Source organism: Octopus sinensis, linkage group LG4 (assembly GCF_006345805.1).
Source record: "Octopus sinensis linkage group LG4, ASM634580v1, whole genome shotgun sequence".
Lineage (NCBI taxonomy): Eukaryota > Metazoa > Mollusca > Cephalopoda > Octopoda > Octopodidae > Octopus > Octopus sinensis.
Window position 1 is genome coordinate 75053281 of NC_043000.1, and position 15723 is coordinate 75069003.

The following is a 15723-nucleotide window of genomic DNA, read 5'->3' on the forward strand; positions in this document are numbered from 1 at the left end:
ACTCACTTGGTCACCTAGACAACAGAAGCTATCAACTACTTCTAGTTGTTGGTATAAGGTGTATGTATATATTTATACATACATATTTATATATGATCTTATGTATGTGCATGTGTGTGTGTATATATATATATATATATATATATATATATATATATATATATATATACATACATGCACACATACACACATAAGCAAGCACATAAATGCAAAACATGGTGGAAAAAATAGTACTAGAATACCAAAAGTTGAGTAATATGCTTTTATTAAAGATTCTTGATCACAACTGCCCAACGAACAGGGGAAAATGTATAATAAAAAAGTATATGTGTGTGTGTGTGTGTGTGTGTGTGTGTGCATACTCTTTTACTTGTTTCAGTCATTTGACTGCGGCCATGCTGGAGCACCGCCTTTAGTTGAGCAAATCGACCTCGGGACTTATTCTTTGTAAGCCCAGTATTTATTCTATCAGTCTCTTTTACTGAACCGCTAAGTGACGGGGATGTAAACACACCAGCATCGGTCGTCAAGCAATGCTAGGGGGACAAACACAGACACACAAACACACACACACACACACATATATATATATATACATATATACGACAGGCTTCTTTCAGTTTCCGTCTACCAAATCCACTCACAAGGCATTGGTCAGCCCGGGGCTATAGCAGAAGACACTTGCCCAAGATTCCACGCAGTGGGACTGAACCCGGAACCATGTGGTTGGTTAGCAAGCTACTTACCACACAGCCACTCCTGCACCTATGTGTTGCCTTATCTTTATTATTTTATACTCCTGATAGTAATATTTAACTCTTTATATAGTCAATTCGACCACCTTCAGTATAACGGTAATTCAAATTTTGAACTTATATAGATATTAACAATGTTTATAGGACACTTATGTGTAAAATTTTTTAATATATCTAGCTGTATGGTAACAGTAATTACATATTCTCAGACGCTATTTCAATGAATGCATACCAATATTATCATTGTATGTATTTACCTTATAAGGGGATATAGCTTCACATGGTGTAGAAGACAACTGGAGGTTTTTACGGGACAACATGCTGAGAGCCACTGACCAGATCTGCGGATGGTGCAAAGTCCCCTCTCAACCCAAAGTAACGTGGTGGAGGAACAATGTTGTTGACAGGGCTATTAGAGAAAAGAAACAGGACTGGAAGGACGGTGGTAGCAGGGAATTGTATCAGACTGCCAGAAGGGAAGCTAGGAGACAGGTTTATTTAGCTAGAGGGGAAGCAGATAAGACAAAATTTGCCAATGTTCTGCACTGTGAGGACCAAAGAATTGAGGTATTTCATGTTGCAAGACAGTTTTGCAAGACAGATGTTGGTTGCTATGATGTTGGTTGCAAGACTATGAAAGGTTGCTCAATAAAGAAAATGAATGGGAGAAAGAGAGTCTGCAGAATGTTGACTCAACAGAGGGGCCAGCTATCCGAGTTGACAGTACCTTGGTAGATAAAGCAATTAAAAGTATGAAGACAGGGGAAGCCCCTGGCCCATCAGGAATCACTGCAGAGATGCTCAAAATATCTGGCAGTGTCGGCTATAGCCTAGTCACCCGTATAGCTAACCAGGTGATACATGAAGGAGTCATATTCAATGACTGGTGTAGCAGCGTAATAGTCAACTGCTACAAAGGTATAGGTGAAGCTTTAGATACAAATAATTACAGAGGTATCAAGCTATTGGATCAGGTAATGAAGGTCATGGAGAGGGTCATAGCCCAACTAATTAGGGAGAGATGCAGTTTGGTTTCATGCCAGGGAAAAGCACCACTAATGCTATATTTCTGGTAAGACAGCTGCAGGAGAAATACCTAGCCAAAGATAAGCCCCTGTACCTGGCTTTCGTTGACATGGAGAAAGGCTTTGACAGGGTCCCCCGATCCCTTATCTGGTAGTCAATAAGGAAACTAGGGATAGATGAATGGTTAGTGAGAGTCATGCAAGCCATGTACAGGGACACTGTCAGTAAGGTTAGGGTTGGTAACAAGTACATTCAAGAATTCAGGGTAGAGATAGGGGTCCACCAAGGTTCAGTCCTTAGCCCCCTCCTATTTATCATAGTCCTCCAGGCAATAACGGAGGAATTCAAGACAGGATGCCTCTGGGAGCTCCTCTATGCTGATGACCTTGCTCTAATTGCTGAGTCACTATCAGAACTAGAGGAGAAGTTTCAAGTGTGGAAACAAGGATTAGAATTGAAGGACCTTAGAGTCAACTTAGCTAAAACCAAGGTCCTAATAAGTAGGAAAGCAGGCAAACCATAAATCCCTTCAGGTAGATGGCCCTGCTCAATCTGTAGAAAAGGCATAGGTAGAAACTCTATAAGATGTACCCAGTGTAAGCTATGGGCACATAAGAAGTGCAGCAATATCAAAGGAAAGCTAACTAGGAGGCTCATTTTTGTACGTGGCAGATGCTCTGGAGCAATAAATAACACTGAAAATGTGCAGAGAACAACTTCTGCCACATTCCAGGGAGAAAAACTAGACGTAGTTGATAGCTTCCATTACCTACGTGACCAAGTGAGTAGCGGGGAGAGGGTGCACTGAAAGTGTAGCTGCTAGAATAAGAATAGCCTGGGTTAAGTTCAGAGAGCTCTTACTTTTGCTGGTGACAAAGGGCCTCTCGCTCAGAGTAAAAGGTAGACTGTACGACGCATTTGTGTGAACAGCCATGCTACATGGCAGTGAAACATGGGCCATGACTGCTGAGGACAAGCGTAAGCTCACAAGGAATGAAGCCAGCATGCTCCGATGGATGTGTAATATCAGTGTGCATACTTGACAGAGTGTTAGTGCCCTGAGAGAAAGTTTGGACCTAAGAAGCACCAGATGTGATGTGCAAGAGATACGACTGTGCTGGTATGGTCATGTGGAGAGAATGGATGTGGATAGTTGTGTGAAAAAGTGCCACACCCTAGCAGTTGAGGGAACCTGTGGAAGAGGTAGACCCAGGAAGACCTGGGATGAGGTGGTGAAGCATGACCTTCAAACACTGGGCCTCACCGAGGCAATGACTAGTGACTGGGACCTTTGGAATTATGCTGTGCTTGAGAAGACTCGGGAAGCGCAAGTGAGACCATAACCTTGTGGCCTATGCCAGGGGTGTAACCAGTCCACTTATGCATGCCTTTCCCTCATTGGACACTAAAGTCTGCTTGCAAAGACCTGTTGAGTCAAGTGAAATCGAAATTGAAGTCAAATTCGATGACTGGCATCTGTTGCTAGTGGAGCGTTAAGAGTACCACACATGTGAAATCATTGCCTCCGTGCCGATGGCACATTAAGCACACCATTCAAGTGTGATCGTTACCTGCGTTGCCTTACTAGCACTTGTGCTGGTGGCATATGAAAAAACATTCGAGCGAGCTCGTTACCAGTGCCGCTGGACTGGCTCCCGTGCAGGTGGCACTTAAAAAGCACCATTTGAGCGTGGCCATTACCAGTACCACCAAACTGGTACGTAAAAGCACCCTCTACACTCTTGGAGTGGTTGGCATTAGGAAGGGCATCCAGCTATAGAAACTTCCAGATCAGATTGGAGTCTAGTGCAGCCATCTGGTTCACCAGACCTCAGTCAAATTGTCCAACCCATGCTAGCATGGAAAGCAGACGTTAAACAATTTAATATTGTTCATATTTTTCTTGATATCAATCCTTATATCTCATAAATATTGTCTGTAAGAACTTTTATTTAGATTCACTTCATTATTTTTTCAGTCTTTATAATCTATTATTTTCTTGGTTATTAATGATAAATATATGATTTTCCTTTTGTTGTACCAAAATTTTGTACTAGTTACTTTTTAATATCTTACTATATTTTTCTTCCTTTCCTTAGAAAACTGTCTTATTAATTTCTATTTAATTTTATTCTTATTGTCTTCTATATTTTTTAAGGTTCTTTATTTTAAATATTGACTTTGTGTTCTTGAAATATTATGTCAAGGGATTATTTTTTAATATGTATTTCTTTTAACCTGAAGAGCTAGCTTATTATCTACATTAATTTAAAGATTGTTTATATTAATATAGGCTTGTAAGTAACTTATTACTCATTATATTCTATAATAAGATAAATTATCTATAGATGTTTTATTAAACTGCAAAACAATTGTTGTTAATTAAATTTTCCAATGATTAAATATATTCTATCATACTATACGCGGGGCGTTCAATAAGTAATGCCCCTGACCCACTTCCCATAGCAGTAGAGCAACAACACTTGGCACAGTTATTAGTCTTTTCCTACATAGGAACTACCCAGAGTTATGCATTTCTCCCATCATTTGATACAGCTCTGGAGACCGTTTTTGTAGAAGACCCCAGCTTGGTCCTCCAACCACGACGTGACTTCAGAAATCAAGGCTGCATCATCTGGGAAACGCTTTCCTTTCAAAATCAACTTCATGGCTGGGAAGAGGTGAAAATCAGAGGGTGCAAGGGGAGGAGTTCATAGCTGCACGCCTGTGCTTCTGATCTGGCGACACGCGAGTTGTGGACCGGAGCGTTGTCCTGCAGGAGGAGGATGCCTTTGCTGATCTTGCCCCGCCTCTTGATTTTGATAGCTTCTCTTAATTTCCTCAAAAGTGAAGCATAATAGGCTCCTGTAATTGTGGTACCCTTTGCCAGGAAATCTGTCATCACTACTCCGTCCTGGTCCCAGAAGACTGTGAGCATAACCTTGTCAGTGGAGGGCTGCACCCTTGCCTTCTTTGGAGGAGGTGAGTCACGGTGCTTTCACTGCATTGACTGGGCTTTGGTCTATGGATCATAGTGATGGACCCAGGTTTTATCCTGTGTGATCAGTCTTTTGAAAAATTTTGACTCATCTTCTTGGCACATCTCCAAATTCATCCCCGAGCACTCAACTCGTTCTTGCTTCTGGAAAGGTGTGAGCAACCTGGAAATCCATCTGGCAGACACCTTTTGCATATGCAAATGGTCATGAATGATAGTTTCCACAGACCCGGTACTAATCTTGACCTTATGGGCTATTTGGCGAATAGTTATGTGTTGACCTTCCAAAATGGCAGCCTCAACTTGACGGACAGACGTCTCAACAGCAGAAGGGGGCGACCAGATCTGGGAGCTGTTTCCACAGAGTTCCGACTATGTTTGAATTCACAATGCCAGCGTTTTACAAGGTCATATGATGGGGCATCATCACCATAAGTTACTTTCAAAAGTCTCCCGTGGTGTGCATCCTTTCAAATACAAAAACCAGATCACTGCTCGACACTCAACAGGCTCCATTCCACACTTGACTCAGTTCAAACACCTGTAAATCAGAAACCACAATTAGTTCAGAGCTGTAATTCACCACTTAATCTATAGAGGTATAAATAAGTACACATGCAAAATTTCAGCTAGATCAAACAACTGCAAGTGGGTCAGGGGCATTACTTATTGAACGCCCCTCGTATCTCTCTCATTATTCATAACTTTATACACAACTTATGTTTTTCTCTTGTAACATTCTATATATTCTCTATGTTTTGTAGAATGATACACTAATGAGTTTTCTTAATGAGAATCACTGGATTAGTTGAATCCATATAGTATGACTTAAATTTATATATGTACTAGTTGAATAGCCTGTCATTGCCAGGCAATTTTTACAATAGAATATCTTATATCAACTCTTATTTATTCCATGTCAGAGCATGCCTTCCCTGACAGATGAGCCTCTTGATCAGGACAGATTTGTGCAATGTTTCACCATAAAACTTCATTGAGGATTTTTTTTTCCTTTTTGAATTATTTATGTGTCTGTTTGACTGTTTCAAACAGACACATTCATTAAAACTGCAGAAGTTCTTTCAACTTTGGTCATTGTAATGCTTTGCTTTCATGTGTTTGATAAAAATTCTTCCTCTTAATGATTTTCCTTTCGTTTCATGATAGACAGCTATCATGCAGAAAATGCTAGCTCTCATACAGCTATCATGTAGAAAATACCAGCTTCCAAATCCTGTTTTCTAATTAGATAAAATTGATTAAACTTTAAACCTCAATAACATTTTTATGCACTTTTTCTGGAACAAATAAATAACAAAATCGAATTTAACATGCAAAATTATTTCAGTATACCAAATTTGAATATTTTGACGTAATTTTAAAATCTCACAATATGTGACAGCAACAGGAATGACCCAACAAAAGTAGAGAGACAGACAGTTATAGGATATCACACACACACACATAGTTTCAAAACATACACACAGGTAATCACGAATTTAAAATGGTGTATGGTAGACATGTATGTATGTACGTATGTATATATACGTATGTGTGTCTTATGCGATGGACAGCAGAAAAGCCACCTGTCCCTTAAAGTTACATATTCTTCACACCCACCTTTCTGTGTGTATGTGTTGTATCTATGTATTTACAAAAGTATGTATGCAGTTGCGTATATATGACAGCCATATTAATGTTACCATCCAGTTTTCACTACTCTTCTCACCTTCACTAATATAAGTCACCCTCTCTCTGCTACTACCTTTTCCTTAGACTTATACTTTTTGCAATCTTCTCATTTTATCATATAATTCACCCAACGCCCTGGGGGGGGGGCACATTATAGATTTTTATTCAAATCCAATTAGCCTATTATTGAACTGGATGTTAGTGTAACATTATGCAAAGTTTCATGAATATTGGTTTAAGCACTAAGATGGTAACAGAGAGACAGAAATTGCCATTTATATATTATATATATATTATATATATATATATATATATATATACCAAATTTGAATATTGAAGGTTACGGTCATAGCCCAACTGATTAGAAAGAGAGTCAACCTAGACGAGATGCAGTTTAGTTTCATGCCAGGGAAAAGCACCACTGATGCCATATTTCTGGTGAGACAGCTGCAGGAGAAATACCTAGCCAAAGATAAAACTCTGTACCTGGCTTTCGTTGACTTGGAGAAAGCCTTTGACAGAGTCCCCTGATCCCTTATCTGGTGGTCAATGAGGAAACTAGGGATAGATGAATGGTTAGTGAAAGCTGTGCGTGCCATGTACAGGGACGCTGTTAGTAAGGTGAGGGTTGGCAACGAGTACAGTGAAGAATTCCGGGTGGAGGTTGGGGTCCACCAAGGCTCAGTCCTCAGCCCCCTCCTATTTATCATAGTCCTCCAGGCAATAACGGAGGAATTCAAGACAGGATGCCCCTGGGAGCTCCTCTATGCTGATGACCTTGCTCTAATTGCTGAGTCACTATAAGAACTCGAGGAGAAGTTTCAGGCGTGGAAGCAAGGATTAGAATCAAAGGGCCTTAGAATCAATCTAGCTAAAACCAAAGTCCTAATAAGTAGGAAGGTAGACAAATCTCAAACGCCTTCAGGTAGATGGCCCTGCTCGATCTGTAGAAAAGGCGTAGGTAGAAACTCTATAAGATGCACGAAGTGTAAGCTATGGACACATCAGAGGTGCAGCAATGTCAAAGGAAGGCTAACTAGGAAGATAGTTTTTGTATGTGGCAGATGCTCTGGTTCAATAAAGACTGAAAGTGCGCAGAGACCATCTTCCGCCACATTCCAGGGAGAAAAACTTGAAATAGTTGATAGCTTCCATTACCTACGTGACCAAGTCAGTAGCGGGGCTGGGTGTGCCGAAGGTGTAACTGCTAGAGTAAGAATAGCCTGGGCAAAGTTCAGAGAGCTCTTACCTCTGCTGGTGACAAAAGGCCACTCGCTCAGAGTAAAAGGCAGACTGTATGACGCATGTGTGCGAACAGCCATGCTACATGGCAGTGAAACATTGGCCGTGACTGCTGAGGATATGCGTAAGCTCGCAAGAAATGAAGCCAGTATGCTCCGTTAGATGTGTAATGTCAGTGTTCATACCCGACAGAGTGTAAGTGCCTTGAGAGAAAAGTTGGACCTAAGAAGCATCAGATGTGGTGTGCAAGAGAGGCGTCTACGCTGGTATGGACACATAGTAAGAATGGATGAAGATAGTTGTGTGAAAAAGTGCCACACCCTAGCTGTTGAGGGAACCTGTGGAAGAGGTAGGCCCAGGAAAACCTGGGACGAGGTGGTGAAGAACGACCTTTGTGCTTTAGGTCTCACCGAGGAAATGACCAGAGACCGAGACCTTTGGAAGTATGCTGTGCACGAGAAGACCCGGCAGGACACATGAGGCCATAACCCATGGCCCCTACCTGGGACGTAGTCAGTTCACCTGTGCATACCTTCCTTCTTGGGACACATAACTCTACTTGTGAAGACCTGTTGAGGCAAGTGAAAATCAAATCAAATCAAATCAAAATCGATGAACATCAATGGAATTTGTAGTTTTGTGGTACCAGTGCCGGTGGCACATAAGAAAACCATCCGAATGTGGCCATAGCCAGTACCGCATCGTCTGGCCTCCATGCTGGTGGCACGTAAAAAACATCATCCGAGCGTGGCCGTTCGCCAGCCTCGTCTGCCACCTGTGTCCGTGGCACATAAAAAAAAAAAAACACCATCCAAGCGTGGCTGTTCACCAGCCTCATCTGGCACCTGTGTCCGTGGCACATAAAAAACACCATCTGAGCGTGGCTGGCCGTTCGCCAGCCTCGTCTGGCACCTGTGTTGGTGGCACATAAAAAGCACCCACTACATTCACGGATTGGTTGGCGTTAGGAAGGGCATCCAGCTGTAGAAACACTGCCAGATCTGACTGGCCTGGTGCAGCCTTCGGGCTTCCCAGACCCCAGTTGAACCGTCCAACCCATGCTAGCTTGGAAAGCGGACGTTAAACGATGATGATGATGATGATGATATATATATATATATATATATATATATATATATATATATATATGAGAGAGAGAGAGAGAGAGAGAGAGAGATACAGACAGAGTGAGATATATTACTATAGAGAGCTGTACAATGAAGACAAGCACAGTTTGAACACAAAAAACACATTTTCTGGTTTATATTTTCAGGTCAAAATAAAATTTTCCATGGAAAATTATATATCACTTGAAAGCTTTGGATGTAAACTTACTTTTCATATAGTGTTAATTAAAATCTGACAGTTACATATTATGTCAGGATCCCTCAGACACCCTGGTATTCCCACACATTTACAAAAGTTTGTCTCATTTTTTTTTTGTTTTTGACTGCCGAACAGTAGGTCTCATTCTAGTTCAATGCTCTCAAGTGCTATAACTCAAGTTGTGTTGAAGATCATACCTTGATGTAGATGAATGTTTTAGCTTTATTTTGATATAAAACTCAATGAGGGTAGGTCAGGTAATCAATACAAAATATAAACCCGAAAATTTTATCATCAGTTTTTACTTAGAAAAAACAATTTCTACAAGATTTTTATACCATAAGAAAGAAAAATTTCTTTCTAATTATTATGATCATTTATGATCATTGCCAAATCTAGTCACAGTGTGGAAACAAAGTACAGAGTTAAAAGAGAGGGTGGTATACTAGTACTTTTTATATATGATTAACACATATTCAAGACAGTTTCAAGGCTTCAGATACAGATTTTGATCCAGAATTTCAAGGAATGGACAAATTAATTGTTAAGTAAACATATTTCTACAAGAATATGCTCTAAATTTAGTTAAATAGGGCTTCTAGAATCCAAAATTAAGCGTGTAATCATGTTTATTATGTTGTTTATTTCCTCTCACTGTATGCCAAGCATCATATGAATTTTGCCTCATGCATATTCTTGTTCAAGTGAATTTCATTTGTTTTAGAGAAATATTGGTCTATTTTCATTAATTAAAATTATATTGTGCGATAAATATTATTTTGTAGGCTATTAAAGTTCAGTGTGATGTTTTTTAATAATGTTTAAATATTTACAAATGAGTGCTGATTCATTTTTTTTTTTCTCACTCTCCCTCCTACTAAAAAATTTGCTGTAACTTCTAGGTGTTTTTAATGTTAACGCAAGTAATAAATTTTCAGATATTACCATTTACAAATGGCAGGCATATGAACTGAATGATGGCCATATTTGGCAATGACCATAATGAATTAGCAAGAAATTTTTCTTTATGGTATGAAAAAATATCTTGAAGAAATTATGTTTTTTTCTAAGAGAAAATTAATGGTAAAATTTTCACTTTTATATTTCATAACAATTATCTATTAAGTTTTATATCAAAATAAAGCTAAAACATTCATCTGTATGAGAATCATAGCATTCAAGCGCATTGATCTAGACTGAGGACTACCATTCAGCAGTCAAAAAATATGGGATAAACTTTGTGAATGGAAGGAAATACCAGGGTGTTTGTGGGATCATGGCATCTTAGGTAGGTGTTAGATTTTGATTAAAACTATATGAGAACAAAGTTCACATCAACTTTCAAATGATATATAATTTTCCAAGGAAAATAGGTGTTTTGTCATGAAAATGATGTACCAAAAATGGGTTTTTGCTTGGTCAAACAGTGTGCATCACCCCTTTCACAGAGATCTCCAAAGATACTTATTAAATTTATTGTAAAGCTTCAAACTTAGAGTCAATTCAGTTTTATACCATGTACCAGAGTATTAAACTGAGACCCCTACAGATAACAGATTGCAATATTACCATGTTTGAATATACAATGAAATGCTTGCGACAGCTGCAATTTCATTTAATTATTTGTAGGGTTGAGTTTTGGGATCAGGACACTCATAAATTGAATTTTCTCTATTCTGAGAGAGATTTTTCTAATTTTTTTTCACACCAGCCTTGAAAATAAAGAGGGGAAGCTTTTTATAAAACAACATTTTCAAACATTTACAATTTTATTTTACTCCCACCTCACCCTTGGGACCAATTCTGGCTAATTTTTTTTCTACTTGGCACTTAAAAACAATGGGAGAAGCCTTCATGGTAGGAAAAAAATTTATGAAAATATTTTGAGACAAAAAGGTGTGATTTAAGGGAGATTTAGCTGCTGTTTCTAGCACATCCCTCAACATCCTAGTAACAGAGATGTAGAGAAGTGAGTAAAAATCACAAATCTTTGTAAATTTTTTTTCATAAAAAGTTCCCTGCCATCATTTCCAAGCTAGTGATGACAAAAAATAGGAAAAATCCCTGTGAAAATGGAGAAAATCCAACTTATGTGGGTGTCTTGATCCAAGCCATTTTTAATAGTCCATTCAAATTTTATTGAAATGGTGACATGTCCCAAATTTAATTGCAAAAAAAAAGTTTTCTGTACCTGAAAAAAATAAGCAATACTGTACCATGGTCACTATTAATTTGAATAATTTGAAGATGATTATCATCTCACTTTAAAATACATGACACCCCAAATATGGCTATTTATTCATTTAGGCAAATTAGACAAAATTTTAACAAATTTGTTGACCATTCAAGCTGTCATATTTCCTAAAATATTCATCCAAATTTCACAAATAAGGCATGAAAATGTCTGTTTTTGGATGATCTCTATGAAAAAGTACAGTAGAAATTACATTTAAATATTAAAAAAAATTCAAAGTGATACCTAATAATACAGTAGACTCTGCTTTATAAATCCATCATGGGACTGCCTATTTTGGAATTATTAAATGAGGGATTTGTTAACCAAAGGAACAAAATTCGCTGATAGATTAAGCATGTGTATTTATTAAAATATGCAAATACATGAATAAAATCATTATAAACAATGTCATCATCTCCTTCGGTTTCCTTCTCAGATTGCCGAATGTCATGAATGATCTCGTCTAGTCTTTCTTCTTCAGTGTAAGATGATTTGACCAGAGCTGGTAAGCCAGAGAGCTGCACCAGGCTCCAGTTGTTTGATTTCTATGGCTGGATGCCCTTCCTAATGCCAATCACTCCACAAAGCATGCAAACTATGTGTGGGTATGCTGGGACAATGCATACATAAGAATAAATTCAAATATGAAATAGAAGCAGTACTAGTGTAATAAAGATATACTTAATGTATACAGCTCATGTATTTGCTGTTTGGCTGCAATTTGGCATGATGGAGTATACTCTCTCAAAGTGCTGTGTATTAAAGCACCTGAAAGTCATGGACAGGCAAGATAACTTACCTATAATCTCATCTAGGAGAGATGGACATTGGTGTGGTGATTGATGTCAGAAAGGGTATCCACCCATAAAAACCATTCCAAAACAGACACTGAAGCCAGCGCCAGTCAAATCGTCCGACCCATGCCAGCATGAAAAGTGGACGTTAAATGATGATGATGATGATATATGATACACACACACACACACACACACACACACCACACACACACACACACACACATATATATATATATATATATATATATATATATATATATATAATATATATATATATATATATACACACTTAAATATCAAACACTGAGAATGAGTGCTCAACACTGCATTGGTGGATACAGATTCTTTATTTGTGTATTAAGGTTACCATTGGTTTCATGTTAAGAAAATATCTCAACTATTCTTCAAGCTGATCACAGAAAAATTGTTTTTTTCTCTCCAATTTGGATTAAAACATGAAAAAACATGGGAAGTCACAATAAAATCTTGTGAGAATTTTTGGTAAACAAAAACAAGAAATCAAGGAGATGACTGTTCTTTTGGGTAATAATTCTTGGATGATTATTTCCCTTGGGTTTGACTTTTGGTAAAAATTGTGTTTATATTATATAATGTCCTGGGTATGTGTAATGTTCCTGTATTGAAGGAGATCAGCATGATGGAATGTGACTTCTATATGTAGAGTTCATATGATCTATAAGTTTCATATTCATGTTCAGTGAAAGACTAGCCAACTTGGTTGGAACATTTAGTTTGATTATCTTTAAAAAAATCATTTTTTCTTAATTTAAAATTTATAAATTTCTCAATAAGTGGTCATATTAATTTGTTCACTTTCTTTTTTCATATGAATTGATCCTCATCTGTGTGTGTATAGATCATGGTGTACCTATGTGCATACATACATAAATACATACATAGATATGTGACTGTGTGTGTATGTATGTGTGTACAGTGATGAATTCGAGGTTTTCATTTATTTATGACTTGATTTCTTAATTCACCAGAGTATAAATACCTATAATGGTGATACGTAAGAAAAAATTTTTTTTTATTGGATTTAGAAGTGGTCATATTATTTTGTTTGCTTTCTTTTTCATATGAATCAACCCTCATCTGCATGTGTATAGATCATGGTGTACCTATGCATATGTTCATACATACATAAACACATACATAGATATGCAACCCTGTTTGTGTGTGTGTGTGTGTGTGTGTACACTGATGGATTCAAGGTTTTCTTTTATTTACAAATTGATTTCTTAATTTCACCAGATTATAAATACCTATAAGGATGATACTTAAAAAAAAAAGAGATAAAAAAGCATGGTTAAGCAATGCATTGTAAGCTATGCTATAATTTGCAAAAAAGTTTATATGCGCGCAGGGTATGCTTCACCCCTCCGATGCCTTTTTTTGTCTTTAATAATGTATCTTCATTAGCACTACAGACACTAATTTTTAATTTTAATTTAAATTTATTTTTAAAAGTTAACATTATTTTAATATTAAATTATTTTTATTTATTTTACTTTTATGTCTTAACCTTTTTATACCACAAATCTTAACTCTTTTCTTTACTAAATCACATCTATTTCTAGCTATTCTTAGTGACTAAACAATCCTATGTATCCACCATAGTAAGATTTGACCACCCACTATGCATTTGTCTATAATATTTCTTGTGTCCACTTTATTGCCTACAACCCCACCTCTATAAGTCTGTAACCTGTCTTGTTTTATATTTTTCCCTTATCAGGTCTTTACATTTTTGCCCTCACCCCCTAACTTCTTTGGATGGGAATGCCAACTTACTAGCCTTTTGTAGTTATTCCCTCTGGTCCTCCCACCCCGAGACAAAAGTATCCCTCATTATATTGCTTAATATATATCTACTACAATGCCCTTACCTATCTGTCTACCTATCTTTCTAATACCAGAATGTATTATTTATTCCTCCCCATTCTCTCTGGACTGAATACCTTTCAATATACTGAACAGTATATATCTAATAAAATGCTCTTACCTATCTATCTTTTTCTCATCAGAATGTATTATTTATTCCTTGTCTCATTATTCACACAGCTTTGGAACTGCAAGCATTCATTCTCCCACAGGACTGAATATCCTTCAATATATTGAACAATATATAAATTTAATACAAACCTCTTATCTATCTATCTCACCGGAATGTATTTTCATTCCTCCTCTCAGTATTTGCACAACTTTGGATCTGCTAGCATTCATTTTCCCTCAATATGGAGTACTGTATAACAATCCTTTCCTTCCTCTTACTATGCTGTGTTACCTAGCCATCCTTTCCGATCATGGATTTTCCTGAAGAAGACCCAGTCTAACTGGATTTAATTGGACCCTCTTAGACTCAACAAACATCGTTATTGAGAATCAGTCTTCCACCCTTCCACCCTCCTGGACACAATAAACATCATTGTTGATGATCATTCTTTCACTGTCTAACCTATATCTTTCCAACTTACAGATTCTTCATTCAATACAATGCTCCAATAGTTGGGATATCCTAGAAACAGTTATCAGACACTATTTTTTAATATTTTTACCATTTGTTATGTAGCTGAATTTAGACTGAATTAAGTGAAATTAATTGTCCTTGTCCTGCCTTGCCTAATTGTTTGCCTTTCCTCACTACTTTAACATTTACCTAATGACTCAAAGGGATGCCACCTTTAGCTGTTTTTGAACAAGACAGTCACATAACCACAATTTCAACTGCTGTTCAGCTGATATTTTGGTGGCACACCTATTTGAACATTCAGAATGCATGCCTATTGGTTTGAGTTATCATGAGAAAAATTCCTCATATCTTATATATATATATATATACACACACACTAATAAATGTCCCCCATCCATTGGACAGTATAAGTTTGTGATAGGACTGGAGTCTAAAATAGTGTAATTCTGCTTCTGTCTATGGTTAAAATTGAGGTTTATTTGACATAGTTGAGACATTAAATCAGAAATGAGCTGGTATTCAAAAAGGAACATGCTTTATTTACAGATATTGGGCATCTGCGATGCTCTGCTGATCAAAGTAGAAGCAGCATTGCAAGCACACCAGAGTTCTGCTTGTTGAGCTGTCTGTGATGCTCTGGTGATCAAATTAGAGGCAGCATTGCAAGCTTGCCGGAATACTGCTTGTTGGGCTGTCTGTTATCCTCTGACAGTTGAAGTAGAAGCAGCATTGCAAGCAGGCTAAAGCACACATTGTTCTTCTGTCTCACTTGCCTGCAAGGAATGCAAAATGGAAGCATTTTTTGTTTTTCTGCCAGTGTGACTCTTGCTTTTTCGAGGCATCCTATAAAAAATCTGTAATTGAATGAATCTTTTAAAAAATCAATTAAATTTACTTTGTTGCTGTTTACAAGCACTATACATAGTATTTCAATGCAAAAAATTCCTGCACTGCTAAAGCACACAATTATTTGCAATGGTATTGTAAACACCAAATGGCACATGGATGCAGACAGTTGTGAATGAGCATTCACATCTATAAGCACATGTGGTCAGAACGTATTTTGAAAAAAATTAATATTCTATCTACCAAAAGTGCAATTGTGGTAAAATGTAAATGATCAATGCAAATACCAGTGCACTGACAGGTAGCAGAAG

The 15723-nt window shown here is 37.5% G+C and overlaps 1 protein-coding gene across 8 annotated transcripts in view; it reads left to right on the top strand.

Moving 5' to 3' along the window:
- The window catches only part of LOC115210218 (serine/threonine-protein kinase Nek4), a 505173-nt gene that overhangs the window by 448357 nt on the left and 41093 nt on the right, over positions 1-15723 (top strand). Inside the window, exons 15-16 of one of the 8 annotated variants that reach the window (XM_036502163.1) lie at positions 15113-15205; positions 15275-15440. The exons of 5 other annotated variants lie outside the window; for them this stretch is intronic. In XM_036502163.1, the coding sequence (XP_036358056.1) occupies positions 15113-15198 (86 nt within the window). In that variant the 3' untranslated portion in view covers positions 15199-15205; positions 15275-15440. Of the gene's footprint in view, positions 1-5543; positions 5564-15112; positions 15441-15723 lie in introns of those variants that run through there. 2 more of the 8 variants (XM_036502162.1, XM_036502165.1) reach the window with 2 other exon arrangements.